Source organism: Tyto alba, unplaced genomic scaffold, assembly GCF_018691265.1.
Source record: "Tyto alba isolate M040663 unplaced genomic scaffold, T.alba_DEE_v4.0 Super-Scaffold_12, whole genome shotgun sequence".
Lineage (NCBI taxonomy): Eukaryota > Metazoa > Chordata > Aves > Strigiformes > Tytonidae > Tyto > Tyto alba.
The window spans coordinates 7,160,504-7,181,508 of record NW_024881274.1 but is presented as its reverse complement, the minus strand read 5'-3'; the positions used below and the strand labels follow the sequence as shown (position 1 = coordinate 7,181,508).

At 69.6% G+C, this 21,005-nt stretch overlaps 3 protein-coding genes across 5 annotated transcripts; 2 read left to right on the top strand and 1 right to left on the bottom strand.

Moving 5' to 3' along the window:
* Positions 1–399: 399 nt before the first annotated feature.
* On the top strand, positions 400–2,575 carry LOC116959953 (C-C chemokine receptor type 10). The gene is made up of 2 exons (XM_032985917.2): positions 400–411; positions 1,474–2,575. Exons 1-2 carry the CDS (start codon positions 400–402, stop codon positions 2,554–2,556), a joined length of 1,095 nt encoding a protein of 364 aa, XP_032841808.1. The 3' UTR covers positions 2,557–2,575.
* Positions 2,576–4,892: 2,317 nt separating this feature from the next.
* On the top strand, positions 4,893–12,652 carry LOC122152826 (pleckstrin homology domain-containing family H member 3-like). 3 transcript variants are annotated; one of them, XM_042787195.1, is made up of 13 exons: positions 4,893–5,120; positions 7,293–7,348; positions 8,027–8,115; positions 8,313–8,507; positions 8,708–8,865; positions 9,014–9,137; positions 9,339–9,636; positions 9,726–9,933; positions 10,175–10,311; positions 10,403–10,523; positions 11,049–11,498; positions 11,565–11,756; positions 11,836–12,652. In XM_042787195.1, exons 1-13 carry the CDS (start codon positions 4,971–4,973, stop codon positions 12,016–12,018), a joined length of 2,361 nt encoding a protein of 786 aa, XP_042643129.1. In that variant the 5' UTR covers positions 4,893–4,970; the 3' UTR covers positions 12,019–12,652. The 3 variants fall into 3 exon arrangements, with proteins under 3 accessions (XP_042643129.1, XP_042643128.1, XP_042643127.1); XM_042787194.1 differs by having other exon boundaries at positions 10,175–10,302; positions 11,049–11,756; XM_042787193.1 differs by having other exon boundaries at positions 11,049–11,756.
* An 864-nt stretch (positions 12,653–13,516) lies between these two features.
* Positions 13,517–20,955, bottom strand: LOC104366272 (tubulin gamma-1 chain). Its single transcript, XM_032985919.2, has 11 exons — positions 20,836–20,955; positions 20,502–20,614; positions 19,798–19,965; positions 19,481–19,549; positions 18,466–18,545; positions 17,735–17,861; positions 16,884–16,970; positions 16,483–16,632; positions 15,038–15,190; positions 14,582–14,743; positions 13,517–14,211 (listed from the first exon to the last, which is right to left on the bottom strand). The coding sequence occupies exons 1-11, from the start codon at positions 20,882–20,884 to the stop codon at positions 14,014–14,016; spliced, it is 1,356 nt and encodes a 451-aa protein (XP_032841810.2). The 5' UTR covers positions 20,885–20,955; the 3' UTR covers positions 13,517–14,013.
* Between the last annotated feature and the right edge of the window lie 50 nt (positions 20,956–21,005).

The following is a 21,005-nucleotide window of genomic DNA, read 5'->3' as shown; positions in this document are numbered from 1 at the left end:
CTCCCTCCAGCCTCGCCTCCGGCCCCGCAGAGGCAGCCCTGCAGGGAAGGAGCCCCAAACAGCCTTGGGGTGGGCTGGGGTCTGCAGCACACACGGGGTGCCCTCAGACCCTGTTCCCCCAGGCTGGGCACTCCCAGGCTTGTCCCCCAGCCTTGCGTGACAGGGACTGAGCTGCTATTTCTGTCCCTGGCATGCAGATGCTAGCCACAAAGTAAAAGGTAGAGAACGGGCTCCAGAGCCGGGTCACATCTGCCTCCTCACCTTCCTCCCCAGGGCTGGGCTTGTGCTCTGCACCGCTCTCAGTATCGGGAGCAGCACGTGGTCAAACCACAGGGTGCAGAGCGCTGAGACGCCGACGGCTCCAGACCTGCTGGCCAGGGGGAAAGGTCCTGCCGCGCGATGCAGGAGCAGGTGAGGGGCTGTGGAGCAAGGGCTTCACGGGGGGCCAGGTGGGGACCCCCCTCTCTGTCTCTTCTTGTTGCTTTCAAATGCTTTTTTTGTGAGCTGTGTGGGTTTGGGCTGAAAGGCAAAGCCCCAGGGAACGCAGGGCAGCACCATGTGCTCCAGGTCCAGGTCCCCAGGTCCCAGAGCAGGGAATGGGCTGGGGGGAGCTGCTGGGGAGTCAGCCTGCCCTGACACGGGGTTCAGATCCCACCTGCGCCCTTGGAGCAGATGGGGGGGATCAGACCCGGCCACCTGGGCTTGCTGATGGGAGCCGGAGCCAAACTGCTGTTGTAAGGAGTCAGAGCTGTGCTGGATCCTGACCCCCATGGCAATGGGGTCCCGGCCGTCTGGTCCCAGGCTGCAGCTCTGTCCCTCCGCCCCAGAGCAGCACTGAGAGGCCGGGAGCTGGGAGCACTGTGCGCAGCTGCCTGCAGCCTGTGTGAGGTGGTGGGATGCCCCGGGACCTGCCTGTCTGGGAGCAGGGCCAGGCGGTGTGGGGCTGTGCTGGCACTGGGGTCCCCAAAGCCATGCATGGGCGGGTGGGATCTTTGGACAGATCCCCATGAGCACCTTTGGGTGTTGTGGGGACCTGCCCAAAGCAGTCACCCGGGAATGTCGGCATGGAGCCCCGAGGCGCTGCTGCATGGGGCGACCAGGGCCGTGGGCTGGGTGCTGAGCCCCAGGGGACATCAGGAGCAGCTCCTCCACGGCAGGCGCATGGTTAGTTCGTGGGACACGGTGCTGTGTCGGGGACACCGTGGCTGGGGTCACGTCTCCCCACCAGCTCTGCGCTGCAGGCAGCTGCTCGGGAAGCGCGTGGTTGCTCTCACAATGACTGAGCACGGCGAACCTCCTGCTGCCTCGGGGTGGGTGTGAGACAGAAACGGCTCCGAGCGTGGGGCCGAGGGCCGCGGCACGCCCGGGCTCCCAGCAGCAGGGCTGGGCGGAGGAGGGCTGCGCTGGGCGGGCTGCGCTGGGCGGGCTGCGCTGCACCTCCGAGCACCCCTCGCTCAGCCTCCCTCTGCACAGGTGACCCCCAGCCCCACCCCGATGGAACCCACCACCACCACCGACTTCTACCCCTGGGAGGACGGGTACGCGTGGGAGAACGGCATGCTGCCTGAGCTCTGCGAGAAGCAGGCGGTGCAGGGCTTTGCCCGCAGCTACCAGCCCGCTGTCTACCTGCTGCTCTCGCTGCTGGGCACGGTGGGGAACGGGCTGGTGCTGCTCACGCACACCCGCTACCGCCGGGCACGCAGCATCACCGACGTCTGCCTCCTGCACCTCGCCCTGTCCGACCTCCTGCTGCTCCTGACGCTGCCCTTCGCCGTCACTGACACGCTGCAGGGCTGGTCCCCGGGCACAGCTGCCTGCAAGGCGCTGCAGGGCCTCTACGCCCTCAACTTCTACAGCGGCTTCCTCTTCCTCACCTGCATCAGCGTGGACCGCTACGTGGCCATCGTGCGGGTGCCGGCTGCCTGCCGCCTGCGCCCGCGGGCTCGCCGCCGGGGCTGGCTGACGGCGGGGCTGGCCTGGCTGCTGGCCATGCTGCTGGCACTGCCCCAGTTCATCTACGGCCAAGCGGAGCAGCACCAGGACCTCCAGCTCTGCCGCGTCGTCTTCCCCCGGGAGGTCTCGCGGGTTGCCCGGGGGGCCACCAACCTGGTGCAGGTCGTGCTGGGCTTCGCGGTGCCCTTCCTGGTGATGGCAAGCTGTTACGCGGCCGTGGCCCGGACGCTGCTGGCGGCCCGTGGTGCCCAGCCCCACCGGGCGCTGCGGGTGCTGGTGGCCCTCGTGCTGGTGTTCGTGGCCCTGCAGCTGCCCCACAGCCTGATGGTGCTGCTGGACGCGGCCGAGCTGCTGGCCAGCTGGGAGATGAGCTGTGCTCAGAGCCGCCGCAAGGACCTGGCGCTGCTGGTCACCGGCGGGCTGGCGTACCTGCGCTGCTGCCTCAACCCCCTGCTCTACGCCTTCCTGGGCCAGCGCTTCCGCCGGGAGCTGTGGCTGCTGGCCAGTGACGCCGGCTGCGTGGGGCCCCTTGAGCCGCGCTGCCCCAGTTGCCCCAGTCCCCGCCGGCGGACATCGCTCTCCACCTGCCAGGACGTGGTGTAGGGACACGGTGCCCATGGCTGGGGCAGGGCCAGGTCCCCAGGGGCTCGGCCCCTCCGTGGCTCCCCGGGAAGAGCCCTGTTCGTGCACGCACACACCCCGGGCCTGGCAGGGCCGGCACCGGGCAACACACACGGTGCCCGCACATGTGTGGGCAGCGGGAAGAACAGCCCCGCAGTGCCCACGCGTCCTGCAAGCGTCTCTGCTGCCCAGGCGGGACCCCGCAACGTCACACGAGCTCTGGGGGCTGTGCAATGTCACGCGTGCTGCCGGGAATCGTGCAATGTCATGCGTACTCTGGGGGGGACCGTGCGATGTCATGCATGCTCTGGGGGAACAGTGTGATGTCACGTGTGCTCTGGGAGGACTGTGTGATGTTATGCGTGCTGCAGAGGGCCGTGCAATGTCACGCGTGGTGCGGGGCTGTGTGGTGCCGGTGCTGCGGGGGGGGGGGGGGGGTTGCTGGGCGGGGCTGGGGAGCAGGGATTTGGGGGGCAGCCCCGCTCTCACCCGTGCCCAGCGGCGCTGCCCGGGGGATGCCTGCAGGCGGCAGCAGCACCTCGTGCTTCCTGCCTGCACCCTGCCTGTCCCCTGCCCGCGCCCTGCCTGTCCCTGCCCGCGCCCTGCCTGTCCCTGCCCGCGCCCTGCCTGTCCCTGCCCACACCCTGCCTGTCCCCTGCCTGTCCCTGCCTGCACCCTGCCTGTCCCTGCCCACACCCTGCCTGTCCCCTGCCTGTCCCCTGCCTGCACCCTGCCTGTCCCCTGCCTGTCCCTGCCTGTCCCCTGCCTGTCCCTGCCCGCACCCTGCCTGTCCCTGTCTGCACCCTGCCTGCACCCTGCCTGTCCCTGCCCGCACCCTGCCTGCACCCTGCCAGTCCCTGGTCTGGCAACAGCAGAGGTGCCCCGGAAAAACCTGCCCTGGGTCTGGCTGGAAACCCCCTCTCGGGGCAGGACCAGCGCGGCCGGAGGGACTTTCCTCTCCCCTCCTCACTTCCTCCACGAGCTCCTCTGCCCCAGCAGGTCCCAGTCCAGCAGCTCCCACCTCCCACGGGGCCAGGGTGCCATGGCAGGGGCTGGTACGACCCGGACGCCCTTGCCCCCGTGGGGCTGGCACCATGGTGAGTGGCACAGGGCCACGGGCCGGCAGCCCCCCGCGCTGGGCCCGGCTGAAGGAGCGCTCCAGGGTGCCGGGAGCGGGACGGGGCCTGGCGCTGGTGCAGCCGCTTGAGGGGTCGCGGCAGCGGAGCTGGGAGTGCAGGGAAGCACCTTCTGGTCCTGCTAGGGCTGGTGGCCGCTTCCTGCTCGCCCCCAGGCTCCCACGCGGGATTAGCCCAACACTCTGACCGGGAGAAGCCTTCCCAGACCCTTCACCCACTGCTGGGCCGGAAACGTGATTACTGCTGACTCAGCAGCTGCAGAGCCGGGGTGACAGGCCGGCATCCCCCGCCGCTGGCCCTGCCGAGGGGACCGGGGGGCGGGATTCGGGCTCCTGCTCCCTGCAGCCTCGGGCGGCCCCGCTCCCTCCCACCGCCGGCCCCACGACAGCCCCGGGCTCGGCCCCGCAGCCGTGCCACCGTCTCCCCGCAGCGCCCAGCCCCACGCCGGCTCCGTCCCGTTCCGTGGCCGGCGGGCTCTGCCCCGGCGGCCCCAGAGCGCGGCGGAGCCCCCTGTGCAGCCCCCCGGTGCAGCTCCCGGTGCAGCCCGGCGCCGGCTGCGTGGGAGGAGAGCTGGCGGCCGGCGCGTCCTGCGCACCGCTGGCTCCCGGGGACGGTGTCGGCCCAGCAGCTGCAGCGGAGCCAGAGCCGCGGCGATGCGCTTAACCCCTCCCGCGGCTGCGGGAGCGGCCCCGGGCTGCCACGGACCCGCCGCTGCCGGGCCGGGCCCGGGGCTGCGCCGGGAAGGGGCCACCGGGGCCGGGCCTGCCCGAGCGCGCTGCCCAGGGTGCTGCCCGCCGGCGCACGGCTCGGCACCGGGACGGCCGATCGGTGCTGCGGCGCGGAACGTGGCGCCGGTGCCGTGGGGCAGCTCGACGCCGCGGCCCGTGAACCTCCCCCGGTGCGCGGGGGCCGTGCCCGGTGCCAGTGCCCCCGACGGGTGCAGGCGGAGCCCGGCGCACTGTGCCGGCGGGGGCTCCGGGAGCACCGGCGCTGCCGCCGCCCGGCCGTGAACCGCGCCCCCCTCCCCGCCCCGCTGGGCGCGCGCCCCCGCCCGGCTGATGACGCAAGCGGCGGCCCCGCCGCCCCGGGCGCGCTGGCTCCGCCCCGGGCCGCGCGCGGCGATTGGCGGGGGCCGGTGACGCGCCCGGCCCGCCCTGGGCGGCGGCGGGGCCGGTCCCGGCGGTGGCGGCCGGTGCGCGGCGCGGGCGGGCGGCGGGCCGGTCCCGTCCCGTCCCGGTGCCGTCCGGTGCTGGCGCGGCGATGCCGTTCCCGGGCGGGCTGTGGTGGCTGCTGTGCTGCCGACAGGGCTTCACGCTGCTGCGGCGGGACTACGGCGAGGCGGACCGGGAGGCGGACGGCGAGGCCGAGGAGGAGGAGGCGTCCTTCGAGCTCCGCGCCCAGGGAGACCAGGTGGGGCCGGCACCGGGACGGGCGCCGGAGCCGCGACTGGGCACGGCGCGGCGGCACCGGCGGAGCGCGGCTCCTCCCGGCTCGGCACGGCCCGTCGGGCACCGGCCGCCGCGCTCGGCGGGGCTGCCCCGGCCCGGCCCTGTCCCCGCTGCCACGGCGGGCGCGGCCGCCGCCCGCCCCGCCACCTCCCCGCCGGTCCCGCCGCCCGAGCTGCCCTTGGCGCGTCCTCGCCGCCGCTCGGGAGGTCCCCGCGGGGCGCAGGGGGGGCTCGGCCTGGCGGGTGGGGGGGAGCCGCTTCCTCGGGGCAGCAGCCGGGCGGGCGCTGGGGGTCCCGGAGCCCGCGGGGGACAGAGCTGAGGGGTGCGGGGGCCGCTGCCGGCTGGATCCCGGTGCGGGGCCGCCGGTGGTGCCGCGACGGCGGGACGCGGGCACCCGTCGGGTGTTGGGGTGCAGCCGAAGGCAGAGCGCTGCCCTGCCTGTGCCTGCTCCTCGGGGCAGCGGCCGTGGGGCTGGCGGTGCCGGGTCCCGTACCGGGGCTGTACCTGCCCCGTGCCGCTGCCGAAGGCACGGAGGGGCCCCGCGGGTCGCGTGCCCCGGGACCGGCCGGAGCAGGCCGGGGCTGTTCCCGGGAGCACGTGCCGGGCGCGGGGACCGGGCCTGGATCTCCCCGCTCCGGCTGCTTCCTCTGTTTGGGGAAGCGAAGTGGCGGAAACTGGCTCTTCCTCCGGCCGGGCTGCGTGGGGACTGGCTGATAGCGCGGGGTGGCCGGGGAACCCCGGCTCCCAGAGCCACGGGGCCGTGTCCCTGCCCGGAGGGGACATGGCCGGTGGTGACAGCCCTGTCCCACTTGCGGCGGCCCCTCTCCCCCCGCCCGCCGCGGGGTCTGCAGCACGGCCCTGCTGCTGCTGGGCTGCCCCGAGCACCCCGTGCCAGCCATCCCCTGGCAGCGGGCCCCCCTTCCCCGGCAGCGCCAGCCCCACGGGACAGCGGGGACAGTGGGAGGGCTGGAGCTCCACTGGCAGTGCCAAGGGCACGGCAATCGCAGGAGCTGTCTTCGGGCTTCCCGCACCCCCAGGGCTGCGCTGGCTCCGGAGGCCTGGGCTGGCGTGGGCGGCTGTGACGCCAGCTCCCCGGGGAGCCCTTGGCTGTGGCCAGGGGGTCCTCGGGAACCCGCAGCTCCGGCCGCCCCTTCCTGGGAGCGTGGGAGCAGCTACCCCGGCCTCGCTGCGGTGGCTCCTCTCCTGTTTATTTATATCCCTGAGAAGGAGCTGGCCGCCACCGCCGTCTCCTCCTCCCGTGGGTGAGGAGCTGGGCACTGTCTCTGTGCAGGGGTGCGCGGGGCCCTGCCGCGGCCCGGCAGTGGGGTGGTCGCTGGGGGATCTGGCCCTGTGCACAGTGCTGGCGCTGCACAACAGGTGCCCTTAATGCCACGGGTCAGCAGCGCCCGGCCCTGCCTCGTGGCGCAGCCGTACCTGCAGCGGCTCCCCACTCCCCAACACTATTTTTAGCGGCTGTCTCTTTTTCTTGGCGCTCTGTGGCCCGCTCTGGCCTGTCGTGCCTCGGGCTGTCCCGCCGGGCTGCAGCTGGCAGAGGTGCCGGTGCCTTTCCCGGGGCAGCATCCGCCAGCGCGGCTGCATCCCCGCAGCCCGCTCTGCCGGGGCGCCCTGCCCGACCCGGTGCCTGCCCGTGCCTGGGCTCTGCCTCATGTCCCAGCACGTGTGCCGGGGTCAGCACGTGAGCGGCACCGTCCATGTCAAGTTGTGCCGCGCGAGGAGGAACCAGCCCCTGTCCTGCTGCAGGGCCAGGGACTTCCCTGCGCCGTGTCCCACCACCGCGGGCAGGAAGTCAGCGGCCCCATTACAATGGGACTTTGTGCCGTAAGCGTATTACTCAGCACTGACCTTGTGCAATTCTGCACGGTATTCAGCCTGCCGGGTCAGCCGAGGACACGCAGCCAGCGTGCCCGCAGGCTGCCCCCGCGCCCCCGGGGTGCCCCAGCTGCACCCCTGACTCTTGCCACGGCCCCGGGGGCACCGGGGCTCCCTGACCTGTGGTAGCAGGACGTGAGCACGTCCCTCTGGGCCTGGAGCTGGGCTGGCGAGGAGTCACTGGGGGGACGCTCGGGTGTACCAGGCAGGGACCGTGGGGCTGAGATGTCTCCTTCCTCCCCAGGGGTCCCTGGAGGTGAGCCTGAGCCAGCCCACTCGCAGCAGCAGCGGCTCGGAGCGGTGAGTGACCCCCTGCCTCCGGACTGCTGGGCATCCCGTCGTGTCCCTTGTGCGGTGCTGCAGGAGCTGGGGGCCTGGCACGCCATGGGACGCTGCACTGGTGCCAGTGTGTGCCGTACCATCCTGCCCATGGGGCCAGCACCGTGCTGTGCCGGTCCATCGGTTGGAGCAGAGGACGGCAGAGCCAGGACTGCTGCACTCCGTCCCCATCCTTGGTGCATCCTCGGGCATGTCTCCATCCCTCTGCCGTGCCGGATGGCTTGGCTGCCACAGGCTTGGCCGACGGGACCTGTGTGTGGCTCCTCCTTGTGCCAGGAGGCTCAGCCGGGCCGTGTCCACTGGTGGAGGCCGTGCCCTGGGACAGTATGTGCCCGGGGAGTTGGGGTGCTGGGCACAGGGGCCTGCTCGCTCCCCGTCCTCCCAGTACCGACGCCACTGCCAACATTCCTTCCTGGTTGTTCATTTTCCGAATTCCTTGGCAGGGCTGCGACTGCAAACAGCTTATTTTTAGCCAGGGTCATCTGCACCCGATGGCTCTCCTGCGTTCCCACCGCGGGCTTGCGGGGTGCCCAGAGCCCCTCAAGACCCCGGCTCACCCCAGCCCCTGGGCTGGATCCCTGCACGGGGGCTGTGGGAGGCACTCGTGGGCACCTGGGCTCAGCCCCGTGTTGTCCCCAGGTCCCTGCTCGTCGCTGAGGAGATGCGCAGCCTCATCGTGCAGAAGGGCCCCAGGCCGGTGGAGGATGACCCTGATGCTCTTGTGAAAGGTGGGCACAGCCAGGCTGGGGCATGGGGGCTCTGGAGTAGCCGGGGCTGGCAGGATCGTGCCCCGACCGTGGCTGGATCCTGTCCCGGGGGGGCAGGGGGCTCCGGCTGGGCTGGTGCCAGGCAGACCCTGCCCTGTGCTGGAGAGCTGGTGGGGCGGATGGTGCCGGCGGCGGGGGCTGAGCCTTCCCCTTCCCAGGCTGGCTGCAGCGGGAGGTGCGGGGCGGTGTGAGGACCCCCTGGATCCGGCCGCGGAAGTACTGGTTCGTGCTGACGCCCGACTCCCTGGACTACTACAGCAGCAACGAGAAGGGGGCCCGGCGGCTGGGCTCCCTCGTGCTCACCAGCCTCTGCTCCGTGCTCTGGCCAGACAGGCAGATCTATAAGGAGACGGGTAAGGGGCCCGCGCCCCTCGGCCGGGCTCTGCCTTCGTGGCCCCTCGTGCCCTGTGTCACCCTCCCAGCCCTGGGGGGCCTCCATCACCCAGAGGAGGGGCTACGCCGAGCCCGGGGGTGTGGAGCCAGCCTGGCTGGGGCGGGGGTCCTTGGGGCGAGGGTGCTGGTGGGCAGCGGGTGAGCTGTTTGTCCCTCGCAGGCTACTGGAGCGTGACGGTGTTTGGCAGGAAGCATTGCTACCGCCTGTACACGGAGCACCTGAACGAGGCTGTGCACTGGGTGTGCGCCGTGCAGAAGGTCATCGACAGCAAAGCCCCCGTCCAGACGCCCACCCAGCTGCTCATGCGCGACGTCGAAGTGAGCCCGCGGCACGGGGCTGCAGCCCTCGGCGGGGCCGGGACGGGTGGCCGGGGCCTTGCGTGCCCTGGGGTGCCGGTGGGTGCCGGTGCCGGGCGCTCGGCCCCGCGGCCCCTCTGCAGCTGCGGCCACCGCTTCGCCCTCGCAGGAGCACTGCGGCAGCCCCGAGGTCCTGGAGCAGATCTACCGCTGCAACCCCATCCTGCGCTACACCAGCAGCCCCCTCTACGCTCCCCTGCTGCCCTTCCCCTACGGCAGCCTGGACCAAAGGGGTGAGGGGGTACGGCACAGAGCCTGGTCCCGTGCCCCGGGCTGGCGGGAGCGATGGCCAGGCTGGGTGCTGCATCGGGGCGGGGGGGGGCAGGCGCTGGGCTGGGCCCCGTTTGGCCCCGGGTGCGGGTGCGGCGCCTGGCTGCTGGCGGGGAGGGGCTGGGGAAGCCCACGGGGCTCTTAACCCCCATCCCATCCCACAGCCCCCGGCCCCCGCAGCTACACCACGCTGCGCGACGAGGCCGTGAAGCTCTTCAACTCGCTGCAGCAGCTGGAGTCTGAGCGGGACCCGGTGCCGCTGATGCAGGGCGTCCTGCAGACCTGCCTGGACCTGCCGCCGCTGGTGGACGAGATCTACTGCCAGCTGGTGAAGCAGACCACGGAGCCGCCGGCGCCGGGCGGGCAGCCCGACCTGCACTACTGGCAGCTGCTCACCTGCATGAGCTGCACCTTCCTGCCCTCCCCGCCCGTCCTGCGCTTCCTGCGCTTCCACCTGGACAGGCGAGTGCTGGCTGCGGGCAGGGCGCTCGCCGGGAGCCGGGGCCAGCTGCGGGTCTGCGCCACCGTGACCCTCCTGGCATCTTTGGCAGGACGGAGAGCCGGTTCCCCGCCTCGGAGATGGCCAAGTACGCCTGCTTCATCCGGGAGGCGCTGGGGAAGACGAAGGGGCGGGAGTGCGTGCCCTCCCTGGAGGAGATCCTGGTGCTGATGCGGCGGCAGGAGATGATCTGCACCGTGCACTGCCCGGGGGCACCTGCCTGCAGCGTGGCCATCAGCTCCCACACCACGGCCGAGGAGGTGAGGGGCCGCGTCTGCGCCGGGCAGGGGACCCGGGACGTTTTGGCACGTGGGGCTGGGTGGGCAACGTGCCGTGGGAGGCGAGGGGCTCCTGCGGGTTTCTCCCAGCTGAGCCACGGTGGAGAGAGGGGGCAGAGAACGCCTGTCTTTGCCCGCCCTGACCCATCTGTGTCCCTTTGCAGCCCTGAGCGCCGCGGCCAGGGACGTGCGGTCACCGTCGGTTGCCTTTGTCTCGCCCCAGGTGGCCCGGGAGCTGGTGTCGCGCCTGGGGCTGTCCCAGAGCCCCAACCTCTTTGCCCTCTATGAGCAGTCCCGGCGGCGGGAGCAGCCCGTGGGCAGTGCCACGCTGCTGGCCGACGTCCTCACCAGGTTTGAAAAGTAAATGTCCCGCTCTGCTGCCTCCAGGGGTGGGGGGATGGTGTGGGGGTGCCTGCCCCCGCGCTGACGGGGCTGCTCCCTTCTGCCGCAGCCTGGCCGGGGAGGAGCGGGAGCAGGACCCGCCGTGCCGGCTCTGCTTCAAGCACTACGGCTTCCTGGACACGGACAACGTCCCGCGCGACAGCCTGGAGTTCGCCCTCCTCTTCGAGCAGGTGAGCGCTGGGCCGGGGTGGCCGTGCCACTGGTCGTACTGGGGCTGTGCCATGCCGTGGTGGCCGTACCGGGGTGGCTGTGGTGGCCAGACTGGGGTGGCTGTGCCATGCCGTGCTGTGGTGGCCGTGCTGCGGTGGCCATACCGGGGTGGCCGTGCTGTGCCGGGGTGGCCGTGCTGTGGTGGCCATACCGGGGTGGTCGTGCTGTGCTGTGCCGGGGTGGCCGTGCTGTGCCAGGGTGGCCGTGCTGCGGTGGCCATACCGGGGTGGCCGTGCTGCGGTGGCCATACCGGGGTGGCCGTGCTGTGCTGTGCCGGGGTGGCCGTGCTGCGGTGGCCATACCGGGGTGTCTGTGTCGTGCTGTGCCATGGTGGCCGTGCTGCAGTGGCCATACCGGGGTGGCTGTGCTGTGCTGTGCCGGGGTGGCCGTGCTGCGGTGGCCATACCGGGGTGGCCGTGCTGCGGTGGCCATACCGGGGTGTCTGTGTCGTGCTGTGCCGGCTCACCGCCCCGCTCCTCCCGCAGGCGCACGAGATGGTGCTGCGGGGCTACGTGCCCACGTCGGAGGAGACGCTGCAGACGCTGGCAGCGCTGCGCCTGCAGAGCCTCAACAGCGACTTCTCCACCCACGCCCCCTTCCCGCGCCTGGAGGAGCTCTTCCCGCCCCACGTGCTGCACGCCCGCCTGCCCGCCCCTCGACGCCGGCCCCCCGCCAAGTGTCGGGGGGCCCGGCTGCGCGCGGGGCTGCTGGCCGGGGGGCTCTGGGGGCAGGCGCTGGCCAAGCAGCGTGCGGAGCGGGACCAGCGCCTGCGGGGCCGCCTGCGGGAGGAGGGGGCCAGCACCATGGCTGCCATCGTGGAGAAGTGGAAGCTGCTGCAGGGCATGGGCCGGCCCGAGGCCATGGCCGCCTACGTGGCGCTGGTGCGGGAGTGGCCCGGCTTCGGCTCCACGCTCTTCGACGTCGACCTGCGCGCGGTGAGGCCCCGGCGGGGCGGGGGGCGGCCGCGGCGGGGGGCAGCCCTGACACCCCTCTCCCCGCAGAGCCCCGTGGGGGCCGGGCCCCAGCGCCTGTGGCTGGGCATCGGGGCCAAGGCCGTCTCGCTCTACAAGCCGGGGGAGCCCGAGCCCTTGGACACCTTCTGCTACGGCCGCATCTCCTCCTTCGGCGCCTCCGACAGCGGCACCTTCCGCCTCTCCGTCGAGGACCGGGACCTGCTCTTCGAGACCTCCCAGGTACGGGGCAGCCAGCCCCCCATCCCTCCTCGCCCCGGGGGTGCGGGGGACCCCAGGCTGACCCAGCGTGTCCCCTCAGGTGGACGAGATCGCCCAGCTCCTCAACACGTACCTCGCCTCCACGGGTGCCCGGCAGCCACCCCGGCCCCAGGAGCCGGCCACCAGCCCCCCCGCCTCCGATGCCACTGCGCTGCCCCAGGGGCTCTGCCCCACGGCCGGGCCCTGGCAGCGCTGGCCGCCCATGGGCTCCTTCCACAGCTAGCCCCGTGGCTGGCCTGGCCGTGCAGGGTGGTCCCGAGGGCTGGCACGGGGAGGGCGGCCAGCCCGGCAGCCAGCGGCAGGTCTGCGCCGGCCCCCAGCCGCTCCCCGGAGCAGGGGGACAGGGGCTCGTGCTCCCCACACCGCTGTTGCCTTTCTGGTTATTTTCCTTAATTTATTTCGAGACGCCCATGCCCCCCACGTCTCCCAGCACTTTCCCTGGAGGGCAGCGGGGCCGCCGTGCTGCGGACCCCCTGCGCTGTCCCCAGGCCTGTCCCCGTCCCTTGTATCCCGGTGCCTTGTGCTGCCTGGCAGCTCTGCCCGCACCCCGGCTCCTGCACCCCGGGGGGCTTTGCCTGGGCCAGGGGCTGCTGGGCAGTGGCGCAGTGCCATCGTCGTCCGTCTGTCCGTCCGCTGAGCCCACCCCTCCTGGAAAGCTGCGGGCGGCTTTTGGCCGAGCTGCCGTGGGGACCAGCGGGCTCGGGCCCCGCTGCGTGGCGGTGGCCCCGTGGGCGCAGGGGTGGCGGCTGGTACGGCTGGGGCTCGGCCCCTCCACGTTGCCTTTGTAAAGTGTGTCGGTTCTGTCTTTGAGGGGGGTGGGGGGGTGGTTTGTTTTTCTAAATAAACGCGCAAAGGAACGGCTGGACCTCCTGTCCTGGGGCTCGGAGGGAGGCCGGGATGGTCTGATCCGTGGGACAGGCAGCGGCACAGCATGTCCTTGGGGGCAGGGACCGCCGTCCCTCCGGCCAGCGCCGGCAGCCGGGCTGCTCGCTGCGCCCTTTGGCATTTCATCAACAGCGCGGGCAGCGCTCCGGCTCGGCTCCCCGCTCCCCGGCACCCCCTGGCACTGGCCGCCCCGCGGGGGGGGGAACTGCCCCAGCAGCGGGTGCCGCTGCCAAAGAGGGCGTGGGAGCCCGGCGCTGCCATGGCGGGCCGGTATTTTTAGCCTCCTGCTCTGCGCCGCAGGGTCAGAGGAAAAGGCTAATTCTCACCTTGGGCTGCCGGGCCTGGGCCGGTGCCAGCGCTGCCCTGTGCCCGTGTCCCGTCTGTCTGACTGGCACAGGGCAGGACCAGAGCCACCGCGTCCGCCCGTCCCCCCTCTGCCACCGACGCCGGCTGGCCCTGGGCCCACGTCTGCCGCGGCAGTGCCACCCCCCGCCCCAGCTCCGGAGCGGCCGGGGCCTCCCTCCTGCCCGGGGCCTTGCCCCTGCCAAACCCGAACGCGGGCAGGGCGGTGCCGGCTCCTGGCCCTGGTCAGCAGCGCCGGCAGGTCCTGCCAGTATTTCTGGCTCTGCCGCTGCGGCGGCCCCGTGCCGGCTGGGGCAGGGCCGGCCCCGCACACCCCGGGGCGCGCAGGTGAGCGGCAGCCCCGGCCCCGCGCTCCCGCCGAGCCCGGCGGCCGCCGGGCTGCGACTGCGCAGCGGGGCCGGCCGGCTGGGCAAGGCGAGCGCTGGCCCTGGCACCGGCTGCAGCTGCTCGCTCCAGGAGCCGTGCGGGCTGCGTCAGTGCAGGAACAGCCTTTATTAAAGCAAAATAACCTACAAAAATATAGATACAGCCTCTGTGCCCCAGGCCTGATCTGGCAAAGGAGGAGCGAGGCTCCTGCCCAGGGCGAGGACTGGCTCAGCCACACAGGACCCTTGGCTGCAGGGGCCGCACGCACCCAGCTCTTGGGGCCAGGCCTGTTCCAAGCCCCGGGGTTCGCTCTCATCCTCCCCCGAGCAAGCGTTGCTCCCACGGGCAGAGGTTCCCTCCCAGCACCGCGCGCAGCTGCCCCAGTCCCGTCCTGGGCCAGGGCCCGTGGTGGAGCGGGGGCCGTCCCCCGCCAAGGCTCTTCAGGGGCAGAGCTGCTTCCGCTGAGCGTGTGCGTGCAGCCGGCGTGAGGACTCTGCCGCGGCCGGGCAGCGCGGAGGGGTGCTAAACGTGGGCACGGCAGAGACAAGCCCTGCCGGCGTGCGTGGAGGTGGCCGTGGGACCCTCCCGTCCCCTGGCAGGGCACTCACTGCTCCTGCGTGCCCCAGGAGATGTAGTCGGGGCGCGTGGCCGCGTGGTACTCGTCGATCAGCTGCTGCACGATCTCCCGGGAGTTGTCCAGCTCGTCGAAGTTGTCCTTGAAGATGTCCTCCTTGCGGAACTGCTCCAGGAAGGCCTCCCGCTTGCGCAGCTTGTCGTACTGCCGGCACGTCCGCTCAAACAGCTGGAGAGCAGCGCAGCGGTCAGACGGGCCAGCGCTCCCCGGGGACCCCGCGGGGCCCACCCTGCTCAGGCTGCTGCCTCGGGGGGGGCAGGCAGGCAGCCCCGTAGCTGCTGCCCCACACCCAGCCAGCACTTGGGGTCGGCTCGTGCTTCCGAGGCTGCCGTTGGCCGGGGAGGGGGAGGCCTGCTGCAGCCGGCTCTGGGGGGACGGCCCAGGGGCGCAGCAGGACTGACGGGACCCCGCGGACCTGTGCCCCAGCTGGGAGCGGGCCCCCCTCCCCGCATCTGCAGGGAGGTGGCTTTGCCAAAGCCCCAGAGAAGACGTGTTTGCGACCGAAAGGACGTCAGCGGCGTAGAGGGAGGGCACTCACCGAGGAGATGTTGGTGTGGTTTGCCATCATGAGGCCGCTGACGCGGTGTGCGGACGGCAGGTAGGGAGACTTGCGGGACAAAGCCACCTGGATGCTGGCAGGACCCCAGGGGATGAAGTTGGCCAGCTTCCTCTCCCGGATCCGCTGCAGACTCTTGTGAACCTGGTGGGATGAGAGCAGTAAGGGGCAGCAGGGTGGTGGTCCCAGCAGAGCCAGGAGCTGCTCCTTGCAGGACGTACGGCCTCAGGAAGGTGGATTTCAGCCAACGGCAGGCAGGGAGGCTCACTGCAGCAAGGGACCAGTGGCCTTTCCATGAGGCCAGGGCCCACACAGGAGCAACTGGGAGGCACCGCTCAGTCTGGCCCCGGGATCACAGCATAGGAAGACGGTGACCATGCCCTTCCCTGGCAGGCCACGCCATTGCCACCAGCATCTGCAGAGGCCACGGGCACTCACCTGCGTAGGATCCACCTCCCCCTGGATGATGTTGAGGATGGCAATGTAGCAGTGGTTGGTCTGCCTGTCTCGCCCTGTGGACACCATCACGTTTTTAGGCTGCAGCAACCTTCTCATCACGTCCAAGACTGTGGTCTTCCTCACGCTGGCCACCTGCAAACACCAGCCTGGGGTCACAGGGAGCCGGCGTGCTGCTCGCTTGCCCTCCCGCTGCCCCGCACACACACACAGGGGCGGAGGGCAGCTGGGCAGAGAAACCCACGCCCGGGGGATGGAGCCACATGCAAAGCCACATGCAGGACAGGGGAATCCCAGAGTCACACAACAGGCACAGCCAGGCTGAGGACTGGAGCGTTGGCAGAGGCTCCGACACAAGGGCGCCGAGCCGCTCCCCCAGCAGCACAGCAGGGGCTGGGGGCGAAGTTCAGCTGAGGGACAGGTTTCATGTTGTTGTTGCTGTCAAACTTCTGTCCTGTTCCACTGCCGAGGCAAGGAGCCAGGCTGGGGGACAGGAGAGGAGTGGTTCCACACTGCACCCCCTCCCCACCTCGCCCTGCACGGACCCCCTGGGCACACCGGCCACCGCCGACCCCGAGGGCTGGCAGGGGCTTTGCCCGGCTGCTGCCTGCCCAAGGGGGCTGCAGCCAGGGCCGGCACCCGCAGGAGCGCCCGCAGCAAGGGCAGCTTGGCGACGTGGCAGCCCCGCTCCAGGCACTGGCTGAGCCCTCCCCACACTCCTCCCGGGGAGGACAGATCACACACTCGATACCCTTTTCAGAGCCAGCAGTTTTTCAGATTTGCTTCTCTGAGTAACATCCTGAGGAAATGCACACGAGAGGAGAACAGCAGCTGTTAGCTCCCAGCAGAACTGAGACACGGCCAACGCAGGTGAGCGCCTCAAAACAGAACTGTCCCAGTCTCACTGGGGGGGCTGAGGGGGCACTGGCTGGGGACAAGCTAAACGCAGTCGGAAGTGTTTGATGCAGCTGAGGGGTGGCAATCCCCTCCCAGAACACAGATCAAGCCGCGGGAAGGGGCTGATGCCCGGAGCCCACAGTCAGTCTTGGCATAATGACCAACAGTGTTGTGACCCACACAGCTGGGCCAGTGGCCCAGCGGGGTGGCAGGACGGGCAGGGCCGCTTCGCTGGGCTCGCTCCGACCGTTCCTACGGGTGGCCTTGTCAGATCAGACACTGTCGGCTCTCCCATAGCTGCTGGGCCGTCCTGGTGTGTGCAGCAGGTAGCCCAGCGCAAGCACAGTTGCCTGCTCACGTCTGATTCACATCACACGCGGCTGTCACGTGGCGCGGGCACGCGGGCCACGGATTTGGAACAGGCAATTACAGCTCACACCAAGACCATGGGGCTGGCGGATGTTACCAGGTGAGGGTGGCAGCGCCTCCTGCCCCGGGGAAGGGGAGGAGTGCCTGGCAGGCTGCCTTACCGACTGGTCGGTGGTGAGCGGCGTGTAGCCCGTCATGAGGAAGTGCAGCCGGGGGGTGGGGATCAGCGAGGCAATCAGCCCGATGAGGTCGTTGTTCATGTACCCGGGATACCTGAGCGTGGTGGTGCTGGCAGACATGATGGTGGAGACCTGGGGGAGAGGACGGGGTCAGCGTCTGCGTCACCGCACGGTTGGAGGGCGCGTTCAAAACCTGCTCCACGCAGCCGTGCTGCGGGAAGCTGGAGTGCCTGTGGAAGCCGCCCCTGGGGAGGGCAGAGGACCCTCGCCCACGGCTCCAGGCTGCCCACCACCGCGCCCAGACCACGGAGCAGGTTCAGAACAAATGGAACACAGTGGGGAAGCCCCATGGCAGCCTCTCCAGAGGGAAGAGCCCTTCTCACCAGCTGGTTGATCTGAGAGAATGATGGGTTCTGAATGTGCAGCCGGTCGGTCGCAATCCGATTCAGGGCTGTGTTGTCCAGAACCACCTGCAAGAGAAAAATGGGCTCTGTGAGGAGCCTCGGAGGCAGCCTGAGGAAGGGCAGCCCCGGCCACGTGTCTGAGGGCACCGCCTGGCCCAGCACAGGCCCCGCGCGCCGGCGGAGCCCTCCGCGGCAGGTGGCAGACACTTGAAACCACAAGCTGACTCATCTGTGGAGCGTAACCAACACTGTCAATGGAAGCTCTTCCCTCCCATCTTGGCTGTGCTCCCCAGCGCTCTCCCAAAGAGCACTGCCTCTGGGCCAGCACCTCGCAGCAACCTTCAGCCCCAGCGGCCCTGGTGCAGCCGCTCCTGCCCTGCCGCACGCAGAGGTAAGCTGGGAGGGACCAGCAGTGTCCTGGTCAGGACCTGGCCGAAGGCCCTGGTGCGGGCTGAAGACGCTGCCTGGCTGGGGCTTGTGGGTGCTGAAAGCAATGCTGGAGTTCACGCAGAAAACTGCGGTGCAACTAGGCAGAGGAAGCACAGCCAGTCCTCGCTGCCATGGGAAGATTCTGCTGGATCCCAGGGGCAGAAATGCCAGGCCGGACAGCTCAGCAGGGGTTAGCACAGAGCCCTGGTCCCTGGAGCTGCCGCATCTGCTCAGCCCTTCTGGACAGGGCGGTGCTCGTTGCTGTGCCTGGGACTTTGCAAGCGCATCGCAGGCTGCTGCAGCACTCGCCCCAGCAAAGGTGCGGCTTTGAGCGGCTGGGGACAGGGCTTCCACGCAGGAGCTGGCTGCACTGCTGGCCTGACACGCGGCGGGACTCTTACCACGCAGTCAGCATTCTGCGTCAGCCTCTTCAGCGTCAGCAGAGAGTTGTACGGCTGGACTACAACATCGCTCATCTCATCCTGGTTTGGGAAAACCGAGTAGGTCTCCACCAACTTCTTGGGATACCTGGTGAGAAAGCCCAGCCAGCTCGAGGGTTAACACCACCAAGCCAGCACTCTCTCCTCCCCCAAGCTCCTTTTTGCAGTCTCCAGGGCTCAGGACAGCAGTGAGTCACCAGCACTGCATGCCAGAGTCAGGCTCCCAGGGAGGGAGAATTTGTCCCAGCAGTGCCTACCCCAGCAGTACGGGAGCAGGCTGCCAGACAGAGCTACAGGCGAGGCTGAGCCATCCGCAGGCTGATTAAGCAGCTGCTTACAAGCCTTTTCAAGAGGCTGCAAGCTGAAACAGGCAGGGAACGGCAGTTCAGAGCCCACAGCTAGAGCCTCCCACCCTGCCCTGCACAGTCAGGGTGTCGGAAGGCAGCTGCCTGATAAGAATGGCTGAGGGAAGGCAGAGTTTGGACAGCACAAGTCCAGTTTCAGAGCCTCTGAAGTCCCCAGGCGTATCAGGAGCCATCCCTTCCCCGGGCAGCGTGCCAGGGATTGCACAAGACAGTGTTTGAGTGGGGGCGGTGGCTCTGAGTCAGCGCTCTCCAGCTCCCCGCTTTGGCAGGGTGCCTGGGCTGGGCCAGACGCTGCGGTGAGGGAAGGGGACAAGGCTGAACACTCACCTGTCATTCAGCCTCTCCAGGAGGTAGGAGCCCAGCCCGGAGCCCGTCCCACCAGCGATGGAGTGGCAGAGCACAAACCCCTGGAAGGAAGCAGAACGCGGGCAGCTCAAGGTCCAGCTCAGCCGCAGGAGCGGGCGCGCTGTGCCACCGCCACCACCTCCAGCAGAGACTCGCCAGCCGGGGCGAGAACCCCCCCGTGACAACTGACAGCACAGAGCCAACGCCTGCGGACGGAGAGGAGTTTAGCCCTGGCTCCCCCAGACCGCAGTGACAGCCACACGCTCATCAGCCCGCTCCCGCCAGCGTGGGTGGAATCCACGTCTCTGCACACACCACAGAGTGCAACTGCTGCTCAGGAGCCTCCTGGATTCCTCCTGCCCCAGACTTCAGAATAGCTCCAACGTCACCTTCAGGGTCCAGTCGGCCATACAAAGTGGAGGTACATGTTCTCAGCCCTTTCCCCGGGCCCTCCATGCCATTCCCCTCCTTCTAGAGTGCCCAAGGCCAGCCTCCCTCTGCCCAACTTCAGGGCAGTTCCCACCTGCTGCAAGTCCCACAACGGGCTGTTGGATCTTCTGCCAGTTTATTTTACGATGACATTTTCCCTTCCCCCATTGCCATGTGACAGCCTGACACAATCACCAGGTTTACAGGGACAGTGGCCAAGCTCCTGCCAGAGGCACACGGCAAAGCAGCCGAAGAGCTTTGGTATCCCTGGTGCCCCTTTCACCCGGCTGGAGAGAAAATGAAGCTGCAGCTGCCTGCACTCACTCTGGGGATTTCAAAGCACTCAGCAGCTCCGGGCCTAAACACCCTTGTGCAGGCAGAGGGGCAGCAGGTGCCTTGTTCCAGCAGAGCCCTCCCAACCTGCCAGGGCCTTCACTGGAGCACAGGCAGGCTGTGTCCTCCTTCAGCCGACATGGGGGAGGGCCACGGGAGGGAGGTGCCACAGGGAACGGAAAAAGCACCACAGTGCCTGCAACTCTTCCTGTGCACTGTATCCTGATTTACTTACTTCCAAACTGTCGCTCCCATCAGCCTCTCTGTCTATTATGTCAAAAATGTCTTCATGGATTTTCTCTCCCTGCAAGAGAGACCAGACCAGAATTTGTTCCTTTCCCACAGAAAATGGAGAAAAGCTCCTCAAGTCTGGTGTGAAGCCAAGTCAGACTGGCAACGTAACCCTGTGCCCAGCGTGCCACAGAGACTGAGGTGTAAGTCCCTGCCAAATGACGAGGTATGCTTCAGAAACCGCGTACTGAGCCTGACATGATAAAGCCTCAAGCCTAACGAGCTGACCTGTGTTTGCACTAAGAGCACCAGAGGTGTTACCTGTGAGAAGCCACTGGCCCAGTTGTTCCCAGCTCCCCCTCCATGCTCAGACAGGTAGATGTTCTCTGGGTTGTAGAGGTTGGCGTAAGGGGAATTCAGGATAGAGTGGATAACTCGGGGCTCCAGGTCCAGCAGCACAGCTCGCGGGATGTAGTGCTCATCATCTGCCTTTAACAAGGAGCAGTAAGATCATGATGCAGTCGCAGCTCAGTGCTGCTTCTTACTGCAAGTGTGTGTGCCACCCCCTGGCCGCGGGAGAGCACGGCACAGCTGGCGAGGGACAGGGAGGAGCAGGAAGGGAAACTTGGTATGTGCAGCCTGTCTGTAATGCAGCATCGTTACGCGCCTCAGAGCATATCCTGAACGCGGGGCAGGTGGATGGGGGCGGCTCTGCCCTAACGAGCTCGCGCTCATGGCGGTTACGTAAGGAGGTATCTATGGCAGCCTCAGCCTCGCGATTCTGCCCCCACAACATAGCCATCTCCAGAAACTGGGGCGCAGGCAGGAGCACTGGGCTGAGGCTGCCACTCAAACCATCCCGGGAGCAGCGTCAGCCCCCCAGTCCCTGACCAGGGGGGGCTGCTGGAGGGAGCTGAAGCGGCCACAGACGGCCCTGCCGCCTTCCCCCGGGCACCCAGCAAGGCGGTGACGAGGGCAGGCGCCTCCCGCAGCGCAGCTTGCCCAGGCGGGGGCTGCGGCAATACCTGGTAGAAGAAGACGTCCTTGCGGTCGGTGCCCTCGGTGGCGAACTCCTCCACGATGCCCTCGGGGCTGATGCCGTGCTCGGCGCAGAGCTGCTTCCAGAACTCGAACCCGACTGGGGGGGCCGCGGTCAGACGGGCCGGTCCCGGTGCCCCGGGGCAGAGCCGGGAGCGGCCCCGGGCCCCGCCCCCGCGACGGGCCCCGCCCCCGCGACGGGCCCCGCCCCCGTCCCCGCAGGCCCCGCCCCCGCCCCCCACAGCATCCCGGCCCCGCCCGGGCCGCGCTCCCCCGGCCCGGCCCGGCCCGGCCCCGCCGCCGGCCCCGCCCCCCACTCACTCTGGTTGCCGCACTGCCCCAGCTGCAGGGTGATGATCTCCCGCGGCATGGCGGCCGAGGCTCCGCGCCGCTCCGCCGCTCCGCCGCTCCGCCCGGCTCCCCGCCGCCCCGCCGCGCCTCCCGCCCGGCGCCCCCCGCGCAGCGCGTGCGCGCAGCGCACTTCCGGGAGA